Genomic DNA, 27962 nt, shown 5'->3' on the forward strand with positions numbered 1-27962 from the left:
TACTTAAAAAGAAAAATCTGCCTCTGATTCATTTGATCCCTAAAACTTCCCTTTCTGAAGTGAATGAGAACTTTTAGAGAGTTAGTAAAACTTCTCCACCAAAAGTTCTGGACAACATGAGGCTAAGAATGCACGACAAGTGATGAATAATGACAGTATAGCACTCGGAATAATTGGGGACAAACAGTTTCATTGGAACAAGACAACCTGTCAGCATCAAAAAAAAGTCTGATCAGATAATGCTGCTGTGTCTTTCGCTGCCCGTCTGTCTGCACGTCTCTTTTTTGAGATAAGCAGTCATTGCGTGTAAATGTCAATAACCAAAGAGCAAAAGAAGGGGAAACAGAGCCAGAGGAATGTGATTGTGAACCGTAAAAAGATATAACATTTTCCATCCACAGATAATGGTGCTTTGACATACACACACATACTGAGAAAACAATAACACATGATCTCATGCAACTGTCTCCTAAGCTGTCCCGGTGACCAAGAGGGGCGGCAGAAACTTTCTACAGATAAACTCACAGAGCTGTTCATGGCTTTTGGTGTGTGAACAAATATACTAATTATATACTGGACTTCTGCTGGGCTGCTTCAATGAGATACAAGTTTTCAGCAACATCATCCAGCTCCAGGCAGAATGAACTCTTTACTCAAGTAAACAGTTTGGAAGTTTGTTTTTCTTCTAAGAAGATTGATTTTGAAGAAAAACGCTGACATTTTGAGGTGGAAAACATGGATAAATATAATTTTGTTTATCTTATCTTACAGCCCAAAACCAATACCTGTATAGATATAAAGTTAGTAACCCTGACAGGTCAAAGAAATTCATTTGGCTGCAAAATCCTCTTCAGTAACTTCATCTATTTAACATCCGGGCATGATTTGCAACATACTGTCTGTCTAGATATACTTAAGTAGCTCGGCTGAACTTCACATGATTTCATCAGTTTGATCTTACCACTTCTTAAACAATAACAAGAAGGACACAAGAGTTTCCTGATTGATGATTTATAATAATTTCTTGGCCAAGCAGTGAACTAGGGATGTGTGCAATTATTTCTATTTGATCCATCTAAGTACAATTCATTTGAATTTTTGTGACGTACATCAGAGAGTAAGTACAACACAAGCAAGGATCTAGAAAGGAGGAAACAACATTAGGAAGTGCCAACGAACAGCTTTGAGTCCGGCACACAGGTGCTGACAGGCCATGCACAGAGGCAAAGCCCAGCATTTACAGCAATTCTTGAGAGTTCTAGTCATCTATCTTTCCATCTATCTAATGTTTACTTGCATAGGTGCAAGTATAATTGAGGTGCACTGTTGCATCACACTGCAGCCTTTACAGCCTAATTTGCAATGCTGGCCCCTAGATGGGCCTTTAAACCTAATTAAAATCAAACAATACGCAAATGATTAAACATCATCACTCTTGATAGTCTGTACCAGAATTACTAGTCAGTTAAAGTAATTACAAGTTTTGATAGATTCAAGCCTGATATGCCAGTCAAATGTTGTTTCCCAACTGGATGAGGGAGTGTTGTCATTGGCTTCTTAATGTTGAAGTTTAAAAATAATCAAGACAACTTCTCCAACATTCTCAGGAGCTTCACTAATCATTTGCTTCCTATTGATTCAATTTTAATAATTGCTCTAGAGTCATGAGATTAGCTAATGAATTCTGCCAAACAGGGACACACAGTTGTCAGTTCAGGTTCTCTCAAAGCACAACTCTTTTGATTATTTCACAAATATCAAAGCACTTTTGAGAGAAGTGGTCTTCTAATTCATCTGGTAACAACCTCTCTCCCCCCCTTTGTGTGTGTGTGTGTGTGTGTCACTGTGTTAATGTGTAGTGTGTAAAAGTTTGAGCCAGCTCTTAGCCACAAAGATCAAGGCAGAGTGTGTTTGCGTGTGTGTCTTTGTACATAAGCTCAAATGCATGAGTGCGGGCTCTTTAGAGAGCTGAATGATACAGTAGGGGAGACTTCAAAGTACCTCTTTCATCAGCATGTGGAGCAAAGTGGAGATACACAAACCAGCACCTCCATACACTGTTTGCCTCTTTCATGACTGTGTGTCACTTTGCCTGCATCTCAATATAAAAGCCTGACCACATTATATTAAATACAATAATGAAAGTTATACTGACAAGAAGAAGAGCAAGAATCAGTTTCGGCAATAGTGAGAGAATGGATCTTGATGTTTTCCTGCCAGAGCTATTTGTCTGGAGAAAGTTTGCATCATATCCGCACAGCAACAGTCTTTTACTTATGATCTTGGTCGGCAAGTTAGAGCAGTTCACTTGGAGAAAAAACAACAACATCAATAAGCTGCAGATTTCCGAGATACTTCTTTTCTCTCAATTCAACTAAGTAGAGCCAAGCCTGCGGGCAGACTTATCACTATAACCTTGCAGTTCAAACGCAGCCTGCAGCGGTGAGTGCAGGGGTACTGCGAGGCAGCAAAGTGAAGAAAGAGAGCCCTTGAGGACGTGTGCAAACGGAAAATAAAGTGCTGAAAACAAACCGACTGTCTTGCAGCGTTGCTTGGCTGCTTTGGCCAAAACAATATTCGAAGGTACAGCACCTCAACAGGGTGGGACTTGGCAAGTTGACACCGAGCCGTCAAGTGTCAGGTGTTTGGTGGTGGTGGTGGTGCAATTTAGAGAGTAGCATCATCTTGTGAATAGTGACGCCAAATTGTCAGCTCACTGTGTTTCATGAACACACACCAAGGCAGAAAAACACTTGTGGAGTGGAGTGTTTCCATTAGGTCTATAATACTGTTTTTATCAAGTAGAGATTTAAAGATATAATGTATTCCTTCCAATTATTATTCTGTTACCTGGACTTAAATTATTTTTCCAATATCCATTCCCCTTTTACCAGTGCAATAAAACAAAAATATTGGGAAAATGATTGCTGACATCTTTGTTACCTTTGACAGGATTTTAGTATTGGACCCTTTTTAATGACTTTTTCCTCACCAATTCCCAAGACTACATTTGAGGATGTATTGATGTGTTCATATAATCAGTATTTAAGGCCTAAATCAGTATTATAAGTTGATAATGGCATGGGAAGAATACTACTCTAAAGATGGTTTCTGACGAACAATATTACTGAAATTGTTGAAAACTACAACTGCCTTGTTCTTGTTTTGCTTTCAAAACCACCAGTCGTCAGCAAAAAAAATGCACTAACTTACAAGCAATCAGAAACACTGTGTCTAAATGCTTATTGGCACAAACATGGCCTATCTGTCTTTTTAATGTTAAAGAAAGACATTTACAAGGCTTCACTTGAGGCTGTATAGTGACAAACATGAGGCCAAAAATGCTGCATGTTGAACTTTTTCAGCAGTGGTAGTCGTTTTTATTACCCCTGTTGGTGGATGACCTGGTGCGACTGCGGGACCGGCTCCGCTGACGCTGCAGCCTAGACTTGCCGAGGAATCTGTAGTAGTACGAGGGTCTCCCAGATCCCTTCCTCGTGACCCCAGCCATGGTGCTAAATAGTTTCCACTAGCAACAAGATATCCCAGCTCAGCAGCAGTAAAAAAAAAAAAAAAAAAGAAGTCCTCTTGAGTGTGGTATCAGTGCAGATAAAGTCCAGACAAAGTTTGTGTTTATCACCAACTTCTCTAAAGAGTCCTCTTGCAGACACTCACTTCTACTTAAGTTTAAGTCCTCGTGGATTTGTGTCGTGATCAAATCAACTCCATTGTGAAGAAAGAGAATACTAAAGCATCAAACCTCCACTTCTGCTCAATGCTTGTGTGCTGTCCCAGAAGCTCAGGCTTCTGCTCCACCTTTGAACACTCCCCCTCAAAGTTTCCCACAGCGATATCCCAGAGGCATGATGTCCGGAATACTGCGTGAGTGTGTATCCTGAATGACAGGAAAGCTGCTCCTGTTCCCACTGGCAGAGTGCAGCAAAGGAATTTTATAATTTTCTCTTTCATAGAGCAGTAAAAGCAGTCTCTTTAAACAGTTACATCCAACCAAATCCACTATGCCTAACTCCTGTGACTGTGTTTGAGTGTGTGTAACAGGGACACACACAGAGACACACACACACATACACACACATACACAAACACACACACACACACACACAGAGTGTATGCTATGTGGCTGAGAACAACAGGAGAAACTTTGGGTTGTATAGAAAACATGCACAGAAAGGAGCCTTCAGTGGAATGGAGTTAAAAAGACAAATATCAGTTTACACTATGTTTTATTTACCTCCACCAACCACACTAATGTGTACAGATAAAACAACATGTGGTGCACTAAACAAATCTGACTTGTGTCAGTCTGAAAAAAATACACAACCACTGTATTTAACCACTGTTAAATACTCCTGATCCAGTCCCAGGCACATTCCTGGTTTTACTGCTTAACCACTTTAATTTCCCTCCCTAGGCAAGAAAGGCATGGCAGGGAATGACAGCCTATCAGACGCAGATGTAAATAAGGCTGTTAAAGATGTCAAACAGCCAATCAGAGAGAGCTCTGGAGCAGAGAAGTCAGGCAGATGGACAATAGTCCATAACAAGAATTACTGACAAACACCCAATTGCAGTGCTGCAGAAATGTGTACAATACGGCTCAGTGATGCCAACATGTTCACATAGTGATTTTGACTTGTCATGCTGGTCGACACATATATAAAGCGGCAGTACAGAAAGAGAAACTTCAAACTAAAAGATTTACAGATTGGTCAATTAATTGACTTGTTGGTCAAAGAAAACTGTCAACTACTTTGATAAAAGTTTAACTGTTTCAGCCATATTAATGGCATCCTTAAAGACTCCTCCCACCCTGCCTACAGACTGTTTACCCTCCTGCCCTCCGGTAGGCGCTTCAGAAGCCTCCGGACCAGAACCAGCAGACTGAGGAACAGCTTTTTCCCCAGAGCTGTTTCTCTACTGAACTCTACCCCCCGAACTCTGAACTCTGTCTCTCTCTCTCTCTCTCTCCCTCTCTCTCTCCGCCCCCTGCTGACCCCCCCCCCCCCCCCCTTTCCCCTGCATATCACCTCACACCCATCATCCCCCCACCACTCCTCCTGGTCACACACACACATCTCTCATCCACCTGTATTATTGTATTATAGTATGTTCATATCACCTCAATAAGTTATCGACCTGTACAATATGTCCATATTCTTTATATTATCCGTAAACTAGTATAGCATGCTCACTGCACCTTAATCTGTATATTATAATCCTAAAAATACACTTATATTTAGAGCATTTATTTATATTTATAGCATCCCATTAATCCAGCCATCCATATATACCTAATAATTCACTTTTTTTAGTCTACATCTGTAAATTTTGTAATTACTGTACATAGCACAGACTCTTGCACTTTCTGCTTATTTGCACTTCTGGTGAGATGCCAAACCTCATTTCGTTACTCTATACTTGTATATGTGTAATGACAATAAAGTTGAATCTTATCTTATATTCAGGCAAATATTTATGAGGTAAAGAAAAGGTGTTTGGTGGTTGGACAAAAGAAGCTATTTAAAGGTCATGTACAGATTGTGTACGGGTTTATGGGTAATTGTGACAAGCAATTTCTTACAGATGGACTGGGATGTACTTAGTTTGTTAGCTTGATGCTAACACATAACAGAGATTGCCTCTAACAGGCTAACAGATTTAGCATCCGGATGGCGGTATTTTTGACTTAAGAATCAATCTATTTTACTAAAATGTTACGTACAATCATGGCCTGTATACATTCTTTGAGTAAAATATGATGTTTCTTTAGTTAAGAGGTTAGTTTCTTAGCATCTCTACAGTCTGTAACACTACAGTTGTGTCACCTGACTCTTACTGTCTTCTTCTGTTGTTGTTCAATCTCAGTTAGCCTCGCATCAGCTTTCAAATCTGCGACAGCAACTGTCTGGCTGTAGTACTGTTTTACAATTTAGCGCCAGTAAAAATAATGGCATTTTTTTTATTTTAAGATGAGATAAAAGTCAAATGAAAACTTGTATCTTTCATAAATTTGTTATTTCAATATATGAAAATCATGACCTATCGCTAATACATAGTCTAGTATACATATGTGATGCAAGTACCTAATCAAACACTCCCTCTTGCCCTCTCACAGTCTCTCTCACTATATTGCAGCTCAATTGTTCACTGTGTTGCAGCTTGTTGCTAGTGGGAGCATTGGGTACCATAACGCTACACGCTGTGCAGAGTTTTTGTCATTACCTCGACCCATAAACTCACAGAAACAGAGTGCAGCAGTGTGCGAATGTGTCTGTACGTCTCTAACATAAGCTTCACTGTTCCTGAGGTCCCGCAGAGAGTATTTAGCAGGACCATTAGCAGGTATACATCACTCGGGCTCCAGCAGAGGGAATGTGAAGGCCTTCAGGCTTTACACCGCTGCTGCAGGGCTCATGAAACACCCTGAAGACACCGATAGAGAAAGCCGTGGTACACACAAGGTGTGTCTAGGTTTTAAGAACTAGCTTGGAATGTCACATATATACAAATTAAGGCTACAACAAATAGCCATCAGTAAATCCACTTCACACAGACAAAAGAGGCACGTGTGAAGCCAGTCTACTTTTTTAATGACTTAGCACAACTATTTGTCTTGCCTGTATAATAGTCACTGTGGGAATAGCTACCTTCAATGACTTCTTGTTAGACAGGCGCAGAGTCTATACACAGGCAGACCAGAAAATCAGGGTCATGCAGAGTTTGTGTTCTGCTCGTGGCCTATGCCAGCTTCACAACAATGGACACCAGTGAGCAGTGTGAGGGTCAATAAAAGGTCAAGACAAAGAGGTTAAGTAAACTAAAGGCTTTTGTTTTCATTGGAATGCCAGTTGGGAACTCTTGCAGTATGAGATACATACAAATGATCAAATGTTGAAGTGTTGAAACAAGCTAAATATCTATCAGATAATGGGAAAAGACAGAGGAATATCCATTGGGAGACCACCATTAACTACCAATCTCTACAGTACACATTAATGTTGATAGCTGATACAAACGCTTGTATGCGGCGATTTCAAAGTGTGATATGAAGACCAATAACCAAACATAGCAACAGTCAGCTGATAAATAACTAGGAACAACAATTTGCCTAAAACTAAAGTACTTATCTTTATTTAGAGAAATTATTCAGTTTTCTTTTAATTTTTAATTTTAAGTAGAAAGCTGAGAGCCTGAGTCCAAGCAAACACAAACAATGTGAGACAAGGACCAAATATCGAGTATCGGCAGCCTTATCCTTTGTTCCCAACACTGAAATATGTAGATGAAATGAATGCATCTCATAATTCAATTCAATGGGCTGTAAAAAAAAAGGATAAAGCTGATCTGCAAGTTTCTTTACACACTTTGATGGCACTACTTCAAAACCAGGCGCTCCCATTAGGTATTTAATAGACCACTTTGCAGTCAGTCAGCACACTGAGTTGTTAATTCACATGAGTAGAGAGGAAAATGTTTGGAAACGAGTCTTACAGGCGGATACAGGCACACTTATGACTTGAATATAAATATATATTCGTATTTTACTGAAAAGGTTGCAACCATCAGTAACCACTTTTCTGAGCCTGACCAACTCAGCCCAAAGGCACCAACCAAAAGTGCCTCACTCGACTCATTCTCATCTCTGACTGAGGATGAAGTCTCTAAGCTTGTGTTAGACTCTCGGCCCACCACCTGTCCTCTGGACCCATCAAGCCTCCTGCAGACCATTTCCTCTCTGCTTAATGCTGCACTTAAGCATATCATCAACTCCTCTCTGTCAACGGGTGTGTTCCCCACCGCATTCAAGCAAGCTCGGGTCACCCCTCTGCTCAAAAAACCCACACTAAACCCAGCCCAGGTTGAAAACTACAGACCGGTTTCTCATTCTGCCCTTTCTGTCAAAAATACTTGAGCGCACAATTTTTAAGCAAGTCTCTGAGTTTATGTCCAGAAACAATCTGTTTGACTCAAATCAGTCAGGCTTTAAGCGGGGCCACTCTACTGAAACTGCACTACTGTCAGTAACAGAATCGCTACGAGCTGTGGGTCAGTCCTCAGTTCTATTACTGCTAGACCTGTCTGCTGCCTTTGACACAGTCAACCATCAAATCCTCCTATCCACGCTCTCTGAACTTGGCATCTCAGGATCTGCCCTCTGCTGGTTCATGTCCTACCTCTCTGGGCGATCCTTTAGAGTGTCGTGGAAGGGAAAAGTGTCCCAAGCGCACAGCTTATCCACAGACCCTCAAGGGTCAGTGCTTGGTCCCCTTCTCTTCTCCATATACACAAGCTCACTTGGTTCAATAATCCGCTCTCATGGCTTCTCATACCACTGCTATGCTGACGATACCCAGCTCTTCCTATCATTCCCGCCAGACGATGTTACAGTCTCTGCAAGAATCTTGTCATGCCTTGCTGATATCTCTAAATGGATGAATGAACGCCACCTTCAACTCAATCTTTCAAAGACTGAGCTCCTTGTTATCTCAGCCAGTCCCTCTATGCAACCACAGATCAATATCCAGCTTGGAACAACCAAACTCATGCCCACAAAGTCTGCCCGGAACCTGGGTGTCATGATTGATGACCAGCTAACTTTTAAGGTTCAAGTAGCCTCGATTGCCCGGTCATGTCGATTTGCCCTGTACAACATCAGGAAGATCAGACCTTACCTGTCAGAACACGCTACACAGCTCCTGGTACAGGCTCTTGTGATATCACGCATCGACTATTGCAACTCTCTACTGGCAGGTCTTCTTGCATGCACTATCAAACCCCTGCAGATGATACAAAATGCAGCAGCACGACTGGTCTTCAATCTTCCTAAAAGAGCACATGTCACTCTGCTGTTCATCTCCTTACACTGGCTCCCAGTTACTGCTCGCATCAAATTTAAAACTCTGCTGCTCGCTTACAAAACAGCCACAAAAACGGCTCCTGCTTACTTTAACTCTCTCATCAGGTCTACACTCCCTCCTGCCCACTACGCTCAGCCAATGAAAGGAGTCTGATCCAACCTTCACAACAGGGTCCTCAGACGCTGTCTAGACTCTTCTCCTCTGTCGCCCCCCAGTGGTGGAATGAACTTCCAAACTCCATTCGATCTGCAGAGTCCCTCTGCATCTTTAAGAAAAAGCTAAAGACCCAGCTCTTTCATGAATACCTACTAACTTAATGATGATGGTCTCGGTATTATTGATGATGATGGTTGTGAGAATGGTTTTTGGTTGATAACAACGACTTATAAGATGGTTTCTATACTGATTAGCGCTCTCAAGAAATGTCGTCAATGTTGTGCTTTGCCTCTGTGCAATGCCTGTCAGCATCTGTGTGTCCAATCGGACTCAAAGCTGATCGTTTGCTCTTACCGACATTGTTCCCTTTTGTTCTTGTTCCTTGCTTGTGTTGTACTTACTCTCTGATGTACGTCGCTTTGGATAAAAGCGTCTGCTAAGTGAATTGTAGAATATCCAGACAAAGGCATTCATGAGTCAAAGCCATTACGTTTACTAAGTGAGTGCAGAATCCTTAAGCATAAGCCCGACATCTAGTGTGTTGTTGTTTGATGGTGAATGTATGCACAGCCTAAGGGATGACATAACTTCCTGTTCTCAAATATCATCAAAACACTCTGAATTCAACAACAAAGGGAATGTTAAAGGTGTACTGTAGTCTAAGTGGTAAAATGATTCTAAGTTTTGTTTACAAAATATAATCCTTTAAGTAAGAGTTAAGCTGTCTTACCTGTTGAAGAGTCAAATGGAGGGAAGGGTTGAAGCCAAACAGCAGCAAACAGGAAATAAAAAAAGAAAAGCAAAAGTTAGACAGGCTTGCATTGAAACAACATTTTTCTCTGACATCACACTCTGGGTGGGAGGCTCAAATGCTGCTAAAAAAAAGGACAATGTCATAATACTGTGTTTAGGGTTATTAATAACATATAAACTGAGGGAATCTGACAAATCGTCATGATTTCACCCTTTCCTAATTTACTTTTCAACTGAAAAGGGAAACAATAATACAAATCCAGGGGAACATCGAGGGTAAGTTTAAAGAGGACATATCATACTCATTTTCCACCTTTTAAAATAGTCCCCTGTGGTCTAAATGAAATGTGATGTGGTCAAAATATAACGTGAATAAAGCACCAGAGGAGGTTTGTGATCCTTTATAAACCAGCTCTCTCCATTTTGGTGTGTGTTTCTCTTTAAACGCAATAATAGTTTTCCTGAAAGACATCACTCCTTCGCTAGCAAGAATAAAAATGGCAGACCTGCTGGGAGGGGATTTTTTTTTTTTTTAACCAGAATCCCACTGTGATGTCACAAGAAGAGCAAATTTGAAATTGGGCACATTTCTCCATGTAGGAAGACTTATGCAGAACACAAACAAAAGGACTGGATGGGTTATTTCACATTTTGTGGGTCGGGAGCACGTTCCAGATATGGATCCAGTGGGGCAGGGCGCGAGTATGGTGGGATTGGGGGTAAACTGCAAGTCCCTTTAAGATATTAATGTCTTAAAGTCAAAAGAAATAACAGTGGATTTCTGGAAAAATCCTTCTGTCATCTCCACTGTTATCATAAATAACCAGGTTGTTGAGGCTGTACAATATTAAAAAAAAGTACCTGGGACTAAGCAATGAATTTGTCCCTGTTGCCATTGACTTTTTAAATGACAACTGTGTTGCTATTTCATCTGTTTTTATCTATTGTATTTATTGTCCATTGGACTTTTACTTCTTAGTGTCCTTCTTATATTGTATGTTGATTGGATCTCTGTATGTTTTAACTGCTGACTGCCAATCAAATCGCTCTCTCACAGCACAGGGATAATTAAAGACAACGCATACAATGGTATACGCGCATGCCCAATCAGGATGAACGTGGATGACTGTGGAAGTACAACACAGAGTAGATCCTATATTTCTGTATGAATAAGAATCTCCCTAGACCATAGAAGTTAAAGATCATTAAAGCCTTTTGAGCTCTAACATATTGCTTAGAAACAGCTGTGAAGTATCCAACTGAGGAGAAAATGAAACTAATTCAGAGCAAACAAAAAGACAAAGAGAGATGTATTGATTCTTAACAGCACACTCTATTGTCTCCACATGGATAGTGTGGGTCTCACACAGAAAAAGCGACACACACTGGCTATTACACCTGATATATAGCCAGCCATTAGAAGAAAACAGCTCAGAGGGAGTCACAGGGATTAGTCTGCTTTGAAATAACAGAGCAGATCCACATGTGATAAGAATCCATAAAGATTCAAGGATGGAGAGTCGGGGCAAAACTTGTTCGTGTGGAAATGACAAAACACATTAGTATGGATTACGGGCAGTGGATAAGCCAAAATTGATAGCTACTGCAACTTGAATCTCCTTGGGCAGATAATAGTTTACCCTCTGAAAGACAACTTGACTTTATTATATACAATAAAGTCGGAACTGCTCCCATGTAAACAGCAACAAACTCTCCTTGATGTCAGTCAGAGACGAGAGTGGGCAGTTGTTTTTTTCATCTTCAATTCCAGATGCTGTTGAATCACAATTTTTCATTCATTTAACCCGTCTTGGTTTAAAAATGTAAGGTGGGCAAAACAGAAACTAATTTCAAAAAGTCCAGGGAGATGCAGTTGTATACTTATTTTGATTGACAATACAGTATGATTGCAAAAATGACTCAACTCAAAGACAACGAGCTGCTAATTAGTTCAGATATTTTTGTTTGTCATTTTTTTTTATTAAAAAGGAGGTAATGATAATGTACCTCATCAAATATTGTAATGTAATAATGTACCTTTATGCTCTGTTTGAGTTTGAGCCTTTTTAACCCCCCCCCTTTTTTTTTTTTAAAGCAAAAAAGTCCTAATCCTAAATATATCCAAAATTTGATCCAAAATCCAGTAGCAGCATGTCTTCTGTAAACAGAAAAAGCAGCATATCCTTGTCAAATCTTCAGAGAACTTCCAAACTGTTGATTGACTCAAGTTAACTTTCGTATATCAAGTCAAAAAGATAATGCAAAATATGTATACTGTACCTGAGTCATTGTCTTGTGACATAAGAGCAGCCTCTGATTGTGAGAAACATTCATGAACATGTTTCATGAACTGAGAATGAGCCACGGGGTCGATCAAAAGTGCATCACTACTGACCCCTTCTGGAGAACCTGGTAACGTACAACCGATGGTGACAGAAACACTTTAAACTGTCAGGATTGTTCTAGATAGTTTTAACAGATGCAGTCACATTGAATGCATAGTGGGAACTACTGTAGATCATAGAATGACAGCGCTGGGAACTACTGGAACATGTTTTTCAAACACAACTACAACTCCAATGCATATGAACACACTCTTCCAATTCAGGTTTTTTATTGACAGCAACACAGCAAGAGACAGAGATATGCAAGACACTTTGTTTCACAGTCCAAATTACGCAGCGCTCCCTGACATTGTAGCATCTAAATAACGCAGACCAATAAACTCCTAATCCGTATTAATCCACAAAAATTCAGTTGAGGAAGGTTTAACACAAGGATGGATGAAACAATGACCTCTTTCCAATAACAGGAGAGCTTCTGTTCTCCAGTTAAGGCTTTCATCACAAAGACGTGTTAGTGTTTGATCTTCTTATAAGCATCCCTTTAATCCACTCAAAGATCATCTGGTTCACTGACGGGACAGTTTACGATTGTACAGACAGAATTGCATCCTGTTTTCTTGGAGAAGAAAAACACTACTCTTACTTTCTAAAAACCATCAAGGTATGAATCATATGTACGTATGCAGCCAATAAATGGTGTACAGTATAAACTGTCCTCCATTATGTCACGTCAAGGACCCCAAAACTACAAAAAATAATCATATAATACAATACAATAGTTAAATACCAGCATCACCCATATGATATGATTTTTACATTGAGATGTTTAATCACTGTGTAGTAATCTCATGACCAAAATTAGAATATATTCTGTCGTTGTGTTACTTATGAGTGGGATTATAGTAAATCTATTTCCCGGGACCCCCTGGAATCCCTTTGAGGACCCCTGGGGTGGTACTTAAGAGACGGAGATGCCATACGCCCCTGTGGACACAATGTCATAACCACAAAATGCCTTTTGGGAATACATTTTAAAATATTAGAATACTCTTGATGTAGTGTGAGACAGTCCAATCATTGATGTGAAGTGCTTTTAAAAACTACCACAACTTCCATACCAAGAGAGACAGTGATTTAATTTTTCCGACAAAAAATGATTTTCTGTCTGAACACAAACTTTGACCAAACTAACTGATACTCCTGCTGCTCTAACTACAGACGGGTGCCATCTCTATATGCTGCCCTTTCTTCTTCCACTAATTCAGGCCTTTCAATCCCTCTCTGGCCCCAGAGTAAAGGCCAAACTGCAGAATGTCCTGACCCAAGCACAACTCATTATACAAGCGTAGAGACAGACGTAGAACAGAGGAGTCTGTGTGACACTGCCGGCTGCCCAGAGACAAACAAGATGAAGCAGGAGGAAGAGGAGAGGGGGGCGAGCTCTTTTTCACGATGATTAAAAGGAATAAAGAGCACAAACGAGGAGTGAGAGAGGGAGGAAGAGACGAGAGAAACAGAGAGGTCTCGCTAATGAAGCAACCACTTGAGACGAACACAGACAGACCACTGCAGTGTTGTTTTCAGATGTGACATCAAAAGTCCCACACAGTCATACGCATTCATGCACCATCATGCTCAGTCACAAGCCACTTGTATTCATGTACAGAGGAAGAGTGGTTACAGTGAGTCAGAGAAAACGTAACACACACAACCGCATATTGAAAACTTCAGATTAACATGAATCCATTCATAGCAGTTGACATCTGCCCATGCCACCAGACCTGCACTACATCACCTGTTACTGTCCATGCCTCTTGGAATGTCTTTCTGTGATAAATATACAAAAGATTCTCTTTAATACTCATAAATACCGTACTCATTTTAAGGGGTGCGGGATTGCTAAGCGGTTATATCGTGTGCCCTATGTACAGAGGCTTAAGTCCTTTAGGTGGGCAGGCCAGGTTTGACTCGGACCCATTGCACTGGGAGAGTCTGGGCACTTTAACAGGCCAGAAAATCTAATTTTATCATTTCCAATTTCCTGATCTGATAAAATGATCCCATCTGTGACAAAGCTGTGATCTGATACAACGGAACATAAACACATTTAAATGTACTAAAACAAATGGTCAGAAACAGATTTCTGTCATATAAGGTAACACAGTTATAGCCTTTACTTTAGTATACGGCCGATCATGCCTATTGTAGTGCATAGTCACCCCCCCATTCAGAGCCAGGAAACACCCAGCTGTCAGTTATTCTTAGGTTTATTGTTTAAACATCTGATTAACAATTAAAGAGGGTGACATCTTTAAATTATTTTCAACAGTCACATCCACACATTCGTTAGGTTGGAACCAAACCTATAATGACCTGATTATCATGTAGTTGGTGATTATTTACCACAGTGGAGCAAACTTTTTTTTTATTTTTTTAAAGGAAAATGGCAGCTTCTGCATTTGCCCTGCTCTCGCACACTGACACAGTACACGAACACACAAGCAATCACACATGGTGAGGCCTTGTGCGATGCTCATCAAAGAGACAATGCCAGGCTTACAGTGTGAATAGCCCCACAGTCTGTTGTTGACATTTAAGCAAATGTTCGCACAGGGGAACACTGCTCCAATCAATCCAGAGTGGATCAAAGAAATACTCGCAACACACCGAGGCCAGCAGAAGAGACACACAAAAACACACTCACACACACAAGGAGGGATCACTAGCTGCATGGCTAGACACACATCTGAACACTCATCTCCATCTAAGACAGATTGATTGAGTCTTCATTGATCCAGCTGGGGGGGGGGGGGGGGGGGGGTTGATCCTGGGCACATGTTCATACAATGAAAGCTCCCCACAGGTTCACGCTGTCCATCGTCGTTATAGTAATCCTGTTCTTATTTAATCCAAACTGCAATTCCAGTTTAAATCCCATGTCAAACAACATGCTATTAGAGAGGGAAAGATGAATAAAAACAGAAATACTCCTCTGTGTTAGGCAAACTCTCAAAAACAAACATTATTCCAAGTTCTCCAAAAAGTCTGTTGTGACAACACTTCATTTTTTCATGTCCTAGATTTGTTGATATTTTCCTGGCAGCCATGGCAGCTGACAGCAAGCACTTTATTAGGGCTTTTTTACAAGATGCTGAAATAATGAATCCTCTCCTGAATCTGCAGGAGCCTCTTCTCTGTCAGGGGAGGCTTTAAAGATGCACAAACAAACAGAGGACAGACAAAGAGAGTCAGGAAGCTGCTTTTATTGGTGATGAAGAATGTCATTAGAGAAGCGAGTCTGAACAGCTTTAATCATCCTCCTCCTAGTTCATTCCTAAGCTTTTCACTTCACCTTTTTGTAACAAGCCCCTTTCTCATATACATGTAAGGAAGATTCATCATGACCAATTCTCTTTCATCAATATCTCACTATCTTTTCTTTGTACCCCTAGTTTCCTTTTGAAATGACACAAAAGTCTTCCATATGCCAAGCATACAAACACCGTGTGTACTGATATGCGGATGTAGCATTAAATGAAGTGGATTTCTTTATAACCTACAATACATACACACACCATAATGGAAAGCTTAATATGCAGAGATTGGCTCATTAGATACATACCTTATGGGTAAGAGGGAACATGTTCTGTGATCGAAGCCAAAGTTATTTTCTTCTAAGACACCCTAATGCTGAGTTAGCTTGATAGGGTTCTAAGATTATGAAGTTACATTATCATATTCTACAAATCTTTAAGAAGTTGATAATGGGACAAACGTATCACTTCGGTTTTTCTGCAATTCAATGTCTTTTCTTTTTTTGACATGGTAGACTAGTCTTTGTCATGGCTGAGGCAAGCGGCGTTATTGCTAATGGTTAAAATAATAAGCTAATATCCAACTCGAGCAAATGAATAGATACATTATAAACACTGACAAACATATCACCAGAAAAGGTACCATTCGGATTTTGAATATTAAATGTATTAAAAAGATATTTGCAATAATGGCTGATACATGAATATCTGATTGTTCACCTCCTAAAATTGTAAATCCAGCAAGCTGGAATGCAATCTTCAATTATTTCAAATTGATGTCGGAATTTATGGAATTCAGTCACCGCCCACGATAACGGTCCATGCTTCAGATTTGCCACAGAGACTCCTTTGTCATTCAAACAATAGGCATAACTTTTTTTAAATGGCCATGTGTAATTTAAGCGATCCTCAGAGTGATAGACTGTGGAGGGGGGCTGAGGGATTTGGCAGTGAAACAGGAAATACAGACACAGGAACTTAAAGTACATTAAAAGTTCATTATCCATCAACAGATCACCTGTTATATGTGCATTTGTAGGAACAACTTTCAACTGGAAGTAGTGATACACAGGTTTGGCTTACAGACACCTGCTTCCTTCTCCCTAAGTAAAGAGTCAATGCGATGTAAAGGTAAGTATGCATGGACACAAATATGCAAACACAAGAGAGCCTTGTCCGTATAGAGGTGCTGCTCTGGAAACGTACAATCATGTTGTGCTACACAATGAAGCTGACTCAGCAAAATGCTCAAATGAGTTGGGTGATGGGTTATGAGTGGTTTCATTATAGCACATTGTTGACAGTGTTTACATCGACGTTTTTCTTTCCATCTTAAAGTAAAACTGCAGACATAGTCTGCATTCTGTGGATGAGAAGTAACAAAAGAATAATTTCTGTCAGGAGATGTTGGTGATGAATTTTTGTTGAGCTGACATTTTTGTAATGTTGTACCACAGACTAAATTCCGGTGACCTTTATTATTACACTGGTGGATTTTGGGTAAAAGCATCTTAAATTGACTCCAACTATCTGAATGGCCAGAATCTTTTTGTTTTACTTTGTAATTACATTTAATTATTTCTCAATATCTTTGTGAAGCCTAAAGTTCACCAAATGTAAGCCCCTGGAAAATTCCTAATGCAACAATATTCAAACGTTTACCTGTCAATGCTGCTATAGGCAGACATTTTCCTTGTTTTTCATTTGTTTATTAAGTTATCCTATTTGTTGCCGGATTTTGTGTGTGTTCAACTTGGATAAGTTCCATACTTGCAAACCACCACAGTATATCTTAGTGCACTTAAACAGCAACACTAAAACCTCCTTTGATGATGCCCCTGATATGCAGTACAACATTTGTTTTTGTGATTTTCCATAACGATTAAGACTTTCGACAGTTTTGGGCTCAATGTTTGTTCCCAATAATTCCACTGCATGACCTCTGAACTTGTGTGCCATACAAACGCTGTGATACTGAAGGAGTGGAGTGTGATTAGGATGTCAGGAGGCTGAGCTCAGTTCAGGGGTGTAGTGGTCTTATTTAACCGCTGATGGCGCCCCAGTGCCCAGCAGACCGCAGTTGATTCTTACGATTCGTGTTCGATACTTATATGGTCCTTATGCAGGACCAACATGAGACCAGTGTTTCCCCTAGGTTTACAGCATGGGGGGGGGGGGGGATCTTGGTGTTTGTGCGTTACTTTTAATGACAGCTGTCCTGTTCTATCGGAAAAGTATCCGACTCATGGTATATGACTTCTTTCCCTGATTTCCGACTCTATCAACTATCCTATCTCTACAATACAGGCACAAAAAGAAATCTTAATAATAATAAATAAATAAATAAAAATAATAATAATTCTTTAAATTCCTTAAAAAATAATAATATTTTTTTTTTTTTACTTGACCTTCCATTATATTCGGGGGGAGGCCCGCCCCCCGAATATAATGGTAGGGGAAACACTGGAGACCATAGAAAATTGACAGAGAAGCACTTAATTATTTCAATTCTTAAATTTCTTGACATATTTCTAGCTTATTTTGACTGATTGGATATCATGATACCAAAACTGATAGTGACATCAAAATACGCACATATAGCACCCCCTAGCTAATTTCTCCTGTGATAGAATTATGATCATTACTTATTGCATTTTGTAAGACATGTTACAGTGCCATTCAAGTCGAGAGTAACACCACTTTGAATAAATGCAATCACAGAGCTCATTCTAAAAACAAACCAATCTGTAATGAAATAAATATATGTATCAGAATTGGCAATAGGTTAAACATCGGTATCAGTTATAGTCCGGATTTTCACAACTGGTACAACTCAACTCTATTTGTCTAAACTGCTAAAAGGGATTCACTATGACGCAGACGCAGGAAGTCTTGACTTGATTCCCTGCACAATAAAAGTTGGTCTCCCTCTATTTTTAGCTGTGGTTCTGTCTCAGTTTAAAAAGGAAGTTCAGAAAGCAGCTCGACGCCTTTGTATCTGTCAGATCCAGTCGAGTAACAGCAACATTCTGAGAGTCACAAATGAAAAGGAAAAAACCAACTTTGGGAAACCATCAACGCTTTGCTAGCTTTGGGAACAAGCTCCTTGATTTCAGCTTGAAGTTAATTTCATAGCAGCCCAAATGTAACCATATCCACACCAAAAAAAAGACAGACAAAGACCCACACAGACCCAAACTACAGCAACAATAAACATTATAAGACGCTGATAAAGTGAATTCTATTTCCTACTTAATGGCAGCGACCTCTAAAAGTAACACTTGATCTGGCGTGGGAATCCACATTGAGCTATAAACATCAACTTCAGTTTTCTTTCTTTAGCACACATGCACAGACACATTGTGGGAGTGTTTGTGTGCATGTCTGCGTCCTTCCGCACACGAATTGGTAGCTGTCAGTAAGCCCAGAGGGAGGAGGAAACAGACACATTTACAGTCCTTTTTTTATATGCACATTTTCTTAAAGTGATAAAGCCCTGATTTCATAAAGTACTGCATCTTTACATATATGTGTATGTGTAGTGTTAGTATATGTGTGCATTTGTAGAGATCCAGGGCAGGACACACAGGAGGGGTACGACTATCTGGGACAATGCAGTGTCCACCAGTTGTTTCTGAAAAGACAATGACCAACAACTGTAACTCTTAAATAATAGTATGAACTTAGTTCTTTTGTAGTTATGGTTGAGGACCGTGTGTGTAGAGGAACTATGTGACAGGAAGTGAGGTGCATCAGAGGGAAGGGAGAACCACTGGGAGTGGAGTTCATTTTCCTCTCTTTCCTGTCTTTTGTTTTGTCTCAGCATGTCAGGCCACCCTTCTTAATTCTTCAACATGACTTCTCGCAGTCTCTTGCAGTGTGTGTCTGTCTGTGTGTGTGTGTGCAAGATAAACTGAGGAACAGAGCTGATTTAAAAAAGAAGATTCCCCATTGTACATTTGATAATTCATCATGAAAGGTGTGCTCAAAATGTGTCATGAAAGCTTCTTACCGCCTCTTGTGTTTACATGAAAGAAAATCATCCTTGCTGTCATGGGGACGTAAAATAATTTCACACTATTCAGGGAAAATAACTTGTGGATATGTAAATTAAAGTTTCCATCATGTGTTCAGTCTCTCTCAACAGCATGGGCCTAGCTGGTTACTCATCCAACTGCTGGTTGCTAAAGAAACAGCCTTTGTGATTGCAAATGAGAAAAGGATTAAACAAAGTTAAAAGACTGAAAATGTCAGGTTGAAAATGTCACTGAACAGGTGCTCATACTGCCATTAAGAGTCCCATTATGCTAAGAAAAAGTCAAAATGTCATAGGATAGTTTCTTGATTAATATTTGCTTTAACTTTCTTTCAATTATGTATTTAAACTTCACAATTCAGTGCAGTACTTTTAGCCTTTTCTTTAATTCTGTTTTTGCTTCATTGCTCTGTGAAAAACTACAAATCTTCTCAGACGAACTTTCACTGCCCCAGCAGCCACCGCTGAATATTTATAAGTTGGATAGTTGTTCCCTGGCGTCTTTGAAAGCTCAGTGACATGTCAAGAGTTAGACAGACTTTAATCTCAGGTTCCAGGGGCTTTTTCATCAGTGGTGCCTGATGATAAAGGTAATTTATGAAGCCTCACAAATTAAGAGATGAGTCAGCGGCACTTATGCAGCAACAGGACCAAAGCACTGTAGTGGAAGAACTTTTTTATACTGGTATATTGGTCGCACTGGTGTATAAGACGCAGCCAACTTTTAAGACGAAAAAATAGGTATTAAAAGTGCGTCTTATGGGGCGCTGGTGGCGCAGTGGTCAGTGCGCGCGCCCCGTGTATGGAGGCTGTCGTCTCAAGCTGGCGGCCCGGATTCACATCCCACCTGTGGCTTCTTTCCCGCATGTCATTCTCCACTCTCTCTCCCTGATTTCCGACTCTATCCACTGTCCTATCTATCCATCAAAAGGCACAAAAAGCCCAAAAATAAATCTTTAAAAAAAAAGAAGTGCGTCTTATACACCGGATTTTACGGTAGTGCAAATTATGTTTGTATTCTCTATCTTAGAATAATGTTTGTATACATACAACTCATCAGCTCGACAAGTTTCCCTTCACTTCTCTTTTATTTCACTTCTCTATTTCGTTCTAGTTTAGGTTACAGACAGTCTGTTGCTCTGTTTATGAACAGAAATCAGAATGACAGGAGTTCAGGTTAGGATTCCTTAGGTAGCAATAAAGTAAGGATTTTAGACAAGATAGGACACCGCCAGTGTTTGGAAACTGCTTTGGTTAAAGTACCTTTGAAATGTAGGATCTGGTCCAGGTTTAAAGGATGAATCGTAAAGGACTGACACCAGCAGATCTGCTGAACAACTCTGTGGACATTACTGAAAGCTGACATGATAATTAAACTAGGACATGAGAGCATTTATTGATTCAGCTCTGACTGATACATTCCAATTGAACTGATTCTGATGAAGTGTGTCAAACTAACTTTCTCTGTTGTGTGGTGGCACGCTGCACTCATGTGCTGACTCTGCAATGTGCCTTCTCAAACAGTAAGCCTACATGAATACACATAATCAGACACACAGTGAGCCCATACATCCGTTTATCTGGCAGCTTCAGTGGAGGCTGGGCCTTTCCAAAAAGCACGGTCATAGTTAAAGCCTTTGAGGGCCAAATCTGCTGAGAGAAACCGCAAAATTTAGTTATTAACCACTACATATGGACTCCAGCTGGATTAATAACATACTATTTCTAATTATGAGAACATGCCTTTGTTTTGAAGACCTCTTCCTTGAAGAATGTAAATTCGGATGCCTACTGTTTTACAAACTAACACTAACATAGTGTGCAGAGGGCTTTTGTGTGTGCATGTTTCAAGAGACCAAGAGATGTAATGATTGCACCAGGGCAAAAGTCCAAAATTAAAACTTTTCTTCCACTTGGAAGCGCAAATTAGTAAAGCAGATTTAACAACTATGAAAGCATTTTAAGGCTGAGGTCAGCGAAAATAGAGCCTCCTTACTTCAGCTCCCACCAGAGGAGAACACAGTCATATGAATGGGCTTCAGCTACTGTGCATGCTGCTTTCAAAGGAAATCTAACTCCAGAGTCAAAGCAACCTTCACCAAATGTTTAGAAATGACTAGAAAAGGAATCTAGCAGACCAAGATATTGATACCCGTTCAATGCCGCAGCAATTCAAATGAAGGTCTGAGTAGCCCGGATATATTTTCAAGCAGGCTCCTGCACACTGTCGAAACTTCTCATATACTGTACATAAAGTGTTTCCAATTTCCAATTTAGAAAGGGCTCTCTCTCTTTATTTTAAAAATGTAAAAATGTTGTATTGAAAAGCATGAAAACGTCAATTTTTTTAGAACCTTATTTGAGACCAATACCAACTTATCTTCCTCTCTTAAAAGCTAAGCCAAAGTTGACAAGTTTTATTGGGTTGATTGTAAGTCCAATTAAAGTTAATATATTGAATGAAAGAAATGCATTATTTCTCACTAAGACATTCGAGTATGACCTCTATGTTCATAGTGCATCACTCTGTGTAAGTCTATGTTCTCACAGCTTTCAGGAGCGGCAGTAAAAATATTTTAACAAGGACTGTTTTGGAGACAGGCAAAAAAAGATTTAGCCTCAAACCACAAAAAGCCTTCGCAATGAATTCAGAAGTTAAGTACTTAATTGGCCAAAAAAATACTCGGTGAATGATTTTCCACAGTGCCCATTAGTCGTCCTCAGGACAACAAACAATGAAACGGTTAATTGATTTCATCTTAATGAGCAACAAGTGCCAATCTGCACACAAAGCAGCAGCTGCAGCAACATGCCCAAACATGCAATCTGGAGGAAATTGAGACACACAGTAAATAGATCATTTATCTCACACGTGATGACACACTGATGGTGTGTGTGTGTGTGTGTGTGTGTGTGTGCGTGTGTGTGTGTGTGTGTGTGTGTGTGTGTGTAGATGCAGAGAATATACCCTGCCAAACACATGTACTGAATTGTAGCTTACATTATGCAAACATGTACCCTCTACCCCACTTCTTCACAAACCCCAAATCCAGTCACAACAAGACCACCCCTGCATATTGTCAAACATTTGAAAATCACTGCTGTTGTCTGTGATTTATGCCTCCTACAAATTACATATCAGTTCTTTAGATAGCTAGGTTTGGAGGCTGATGGAAAGCTGGAAAGGGCTGGAAGGGCGAAAGTATACGAACTAAATGCCTTTTACAAATAAAGTTCAGTTAACTATATCAACATGTAAAAAGTCTGTAACAGACATCTATTTGATAGGTGGCAGTTGGGAAAAATGGAAAACTGATGAATGTGAATCTAGAAGAAAACGCATGAGACTCTTGTTAGATGATATGGGAGGTAGCAGCGATATACATAAAAAGTATATGACAGCCACAGCTGCGTATTGAACAGCCAAAACCGATTTAAAAAATCTGAGTTGGTTATGGCTCTAACATACTTCGCTATGAAGTCTTTTAATATGTTCATTCAATATGCAGTATTTGTAAAGGTTACATTTCTAATCAAATCACACTTACACCCACCCCAATTTTGATCATCAGAGGAAAGGCATCTAGTGTGCAATATTGGATTTCACAATCCCTCACAATATCTTAACAAGTTTGTTCTAGACAAGAGATGTGAACTTGAATCTTGCTTTGTCTGTTTCTTTCACAATTGGCAGATTTTAGGCTTGATTAAACACACCACAGCCTGACTTCAACACTACAGGTATGAAGGAAGTTTGAGAAAACTGAAAACATCCAGAAAACCCAGCAGTGATCTTTAAAATGAGCTAGGTTGAATTGAAAAAAAAGTGAGGTTCCAGATAATGAAGCCCTTGTTGCTGTAGTTATCTGACGGCACTGAGTGAGCGTATTTCTGGGGAATACACACAAGAGATTTACAGGGAGAGTTGCAGATAAAGCAGAGATACGTGAGTAACACTGGGACGCGTTTATCTCTTTAGCCGGTGTTTATCTGAGCAGTCAATCACCAAGTAATCACTATCTGTGAGGAACTCCTTCCACTTTCACTGCCTGACAGCACTCAGTCTGCTTCCACAGTCTGCGTTGACTGAGATAAAGATGTAAAAGAGAGGGAGTTAGCAGAATCTATGATAGCTTATATTGGCATGTAGTTTATTAGTCATGGTCTATTTGAAAGTAAATTACTTTCCATTAAACTAACATCTGTGTGGCAATTCTAGGGGTTGTTATTAGAAAAATGTAGTCTTAAAACTACGAGCCGAGTAACTCATTGATGGAACTGTAATCATCATTATACTGGAGACAATTCAATTCAAACATACTTCTATATCAAGACAAATACAAAACATTTGCTAGTTTAAGTTCTTACATATGAAGATTTCTTTTGACCGCACGCTGAAGGACTTTGGATATCGTGCTAATCTATAAAAAGGTTGCTCATATTCGTTTTTTGTAACAAACATCAGATTTCTTTTCAGTGCACAAAAGAAATTTGCTGAGACAAAGTGAGGACATTTGGTCACCACTTAAAAGACTTGTGACAACACCAACTACAACAAACAGTTCACAAGACCATGTGTCATCTACGTCGTTGTCTGTAGACCGTGTGCTGCATCCATAGGATTCATGCAGATGGAAAACATATCATTGTAGCAGATGACAACGAGGTTAGTAAATGTATATGATGTACTGAGAATGTACCTACGACACTTAACGGCAGACTGAAATGTCTTCCAGGCTATAAAATGTTAACTTGCCTTAACACAGGGAAATTATAGGGTTGATAAGCCAATAATGGCACCCTCCTGCCATTCATCACAAACAGTTAGTCTTTTCTTCTGTGACGTAAAGAGGCAGTTGTCAATCTGCATGAATACACATCTTTGATCTCTCACATTAGATCATCATTGTGGTGCAAGCCAACTGCCTGTTTACAAGTCTCTTGATCAACTCGACTTAATGTAATCACTGGATAGCTTTCTACAGTTAAATGAAACCCTTTTCTTTTGTTTTCCTTGTCTGACAACCACTCAAGAGCATGCTTTAAAAAAAGCTAATGGTTGTTAGGGGCAATGTTAAAAGCATTGAACATGCAGCAAAACTGTCACCCCAGTCAGTCTCTAATTCCTGTTCTGTGTTCCCAAGGAGATATCTGCTGTATTGAACATAAATCATTTTAATTATTAGATCATGATCATCCCACCAAGCTTTAATTAAACTAACTACCACCCAATAAATCAACAAATGTTATTACTTGGCTGCGCTTCACAAATCCTTGTCAATCATTCAACACTTTAGCTGTATGCTTCATGCAGCTGTAATCTTCACTCGCTGTCGAGTCCAGATCACTTCTGACCTCCAACCTCAAGTGCTTCTAACAACCCACACGGACCCTCATCTACTGCTCTGGATATCTTCCCCCTTCCACTGACTCCGCCACCTTAGGAATGACATTCCAGTCAGTCCATAATTCCCGCTCAGTGTTCCCAGTAATCCCTCTCCTCCGGCTGCGCTGAGCCGACTTCCTTCCCCACAGCTGCTGGCTGGCCCAGCTTGCTCTAATAATAGGACAACAATGCCCGCCCCACACCCGGACACAGTGCAACTACTACCGAACAAAAAAAAAAAAAAGGAAGAAGAAAAAACGTTTACAGCTAAAAGCACTTTGCATGGAATCTGAAATATTTTCACAAGTTTCCCAAACAAGTAACAGATCAACTTCTGAACACAACCAGATCATAAAATCAGCGTTCAAAGTTTATTTGTCCAACTGCAAGAGAGCAACTTTGCAAGGTGTTGCAGTTTTACGCTCTTCTGTGTGTGTCTAATAGACTGCAGCATGTAAACACATGTTGGTGGAGGAATGATGATGAGGCTGCACACTCGACTGTGCTGCTATCTGCGGTAGAGTCAAGAGAGTCACGCTGTAATCATGCTGGAGCTGATAAATGAAGGCTACACTCTCCTAAAGTGGTTAAACACCACCTTTGCTGTGCTACAATGTAATGGAATAAGACGACTCCGGCAGCACACACAAGGTTGAAGAATGGAAAATCAATGTCACATTTATGTTGCATAGTGCTTTAAGCAAAGTAAAACCACCAAAACAAGGGGAAAACTAATCAGAGTAGAGACTGAGAGCTGGAGTGACATTTATTTTTTCATCTTGTGCTGTCCCACTTGCAGCAGCAGAACTCTGATTCAAATTACAACTCTTTGTGTCTTTTGAGAATGACATATTTTCTCCCACTTTCTTTCCTTCTTCTTCTATAAAAAAGACAGCTTCCATCTTTCCACCTCTTCTTTGCTTCTTCTTTCTCTGACAGGCCGGCATGACAAAGTCTGTTCTCTGGCACGTGAAAGAAAACCCTCCCTCCACACCTCCTCCTCCCCTTCTCTTTCAACCCCCTCCGCCATTCCAAGAGAGCAATCCTATAGAGAAAGCTCACAAAAGCTGACAAATGTTGTGACTCAGAGACCCTTTTTCTCTTTGGAAAGGAAAAAAAAAGGAGCAAATGCCATAGTGCTCACCTCAGGCAAGGTCCCGTAGCCGCAGGGAAAGCAGAAGGAATATCATCCTCAGTACGGTCAGCACATCAACAGCAACAAGTAGTAACTCCAGAGATTCCTCCTCCTCCCCCTCCTCCCCCTCCTCCTCCTCCTCCTCCTCCCCTCTCTCGCACTCCTGCTTCCTCGCTCTGTTCTTCCTCCTGCTTTGCGCTCATTCAGGCTACAGGAGCTGCAGTGGACTGAGCAAGTATGCCTGTGGTGTGTGTGTGTGTGTGTGTGTGTGTGTGTGTGTGTGTGTGTGTGTGTGTGAAGGGTGTGAGTGTGTGAGCGTGTGTGTGGACTCCTGGAGGGGTATTGACTCTTAGGAAGGTTCAGGTCCTCCCCCTTCCCGGCTCACAGAAAGAAAAAGAAAAAGATCTCTCACACACCACCATGCAGGGCAGGAGAGTTTCTCTCTCTGTCTTTCGTTGCTTTCTCTCACCTCCTCGCTCTTCAGATGCCTCTAACTAGCTGCTCTACTGTCGTATGAGAAAGAGAATGAGTGTGTGTGAGTATGCATAGGGAAAGCCGTCATGCCTCAGCGCCCAGGGGCCGAGAGAAGGAGGAGAAAGAGGCGGAGTTTAGACCTCAGAGAGCTGAATTCCTTGCTTCACATCCAACCAATTGGAGGCCTTGTTGCGGTTGAACATGAATCCGCGGGGCCGGGCCGGGCCTCAATGCCACACTGCAGCTTTAAAGCATTAGCTGGACTCTGCTGAACACTAAGTCGAGTTTCTGCTCCACTGCTGTGGACGGTCATCACTGTATTTATCATTTGAGGTAGCTAGTCTTTGTATTTAACTGCATTGTAGTTTTCTAATTTTTGTTTAAATATTTTAAAAAAATGAAATGAGTGCATGTTTAAAATATTTACTTAATCCTTTTTATTTCATTGGCAAGCAAAAAACAAAATATGTGGCATATTTCAGGTACAAACAAATTGTGTCAAAAAGGTTAATAAAAGGTAAAAAACTATAAAAAAAGAAGAAGATATATATCTGGCTAAAAGATAGAAAGTAGATCATTATATGCTTAAATAGAAAAGACTTTCATAGAAAAAAATCCTCGTTATCTCTTTCTTTATCTCTATCAAATGTTCTAAATAAATCTGAGCATCAAAGAACAAGTTTCAGGTTACATAATTTACATATTAAGCAATACTACAGGTCTGTTGTCAACACACAAAACTAAGCCCAAACTGCAAATGTAATGTGAAGTCTCTTCCCACGTCCCTCCCTCCTCCCTGCCAGAGAAAAAGAAGACTCTCAAGTTTCGGTGATGTCCTTGGCCAGACATTTGTCAAGCAAGGCGTTTGTCCACAGAAGTGACAGCAGAACCCCCCTCCAACCACATCCACCCCTCCTCCCACTATTCACACCAGTTTACTTCTGGCTATTTCAACTTTCCCCCCCTTTCTTCTCCGTCCTTATCGCCATCATCTCGTCTCACTAAAAGCCAGAGGGCTGTGTAACAAGATAAGAACAATATCATATGATGATTTTTCCTTGCAGTGAACTGCTGAACTTTGTTATGCAAGCCTCCACCCCAATTTTTCACATCACTTGTGATCGTCGGTGGTAGTTGCAGCAATGTGTTTATTTTGTATCAGAAAATAAAGTATTACTTAAAAGATTGAAATCTGCATCTAAGCTAATGACTCTGTAAGTACAAATGCAATACTATAGACAAAATGCTAATGACAGGAAGCCAACAATAGAATGCTAAACAGGTTTGATGATGATGAAAAATACCACCTTTTGTTAAGCCTGTTTGAATGCTAATTAGCAATTAGCATTAAGTTAAATCTGATGGCTGATTTCAAAGTCTGAAGTTTGTAGGTAACTGAACACAAACCAAAGTAATGAAATTGAAATCGAGCTTGAAACGTGATCACGATTGTGCCAAATGAAGGTTTTTGTTTTACTGATCTT

At 40.2% G+C, this 27962-nt stretch overlaps 1 protein-coding gene across 9 annotated transcripts in view; it reads right to left on the bottom strand.

Moving 5' to 3' along the window:
* Positions 1-27962, bottom strand: part of LOC109984448 (disabled homolog 2-interacting protein-like) — a 158924-nt gene that overhangs the window by 95542 nt on the left and 35420 nt on the right. For 2 of the 9 annotated variants that reach the window (XM_065965893.1, XM_065965892.1), the window contains exon 1: positions 26014-27254. The exons of 5 other annotated variants lie outside the window; for them this stretch is intronic. Coding sequence is in view for 2 of the 4 variants with exons in the window: in XM_029277506.2 (XP_029133339.2) it covers positions 3388-3511 (124 nt within the window). In the remaining 2 variants the exon portion in view is untranslated. Of the gene's footprint in view, positions 1-3387; positions 4048-26013; positions 27255-27962 lie in introns of those variants that run through there. 2 more of the 9 variants (XM_029277506.2, XM_065965888.1) reach the window with 1 other exon arrangement.

This window comes from Labrus bergylta, chromosome 17, assembly GCF_963930695.1.
Source record: "Labrus bergylta chromosome 17, fLabBer1.1, whole genome shotgun sequence".
Classification (NCBI taxonomy): Eukaryota; Metazoa; Chordata; class Actinopteri; order Labriformes; family Labridae; genus Labrus; species Labrus bergylta.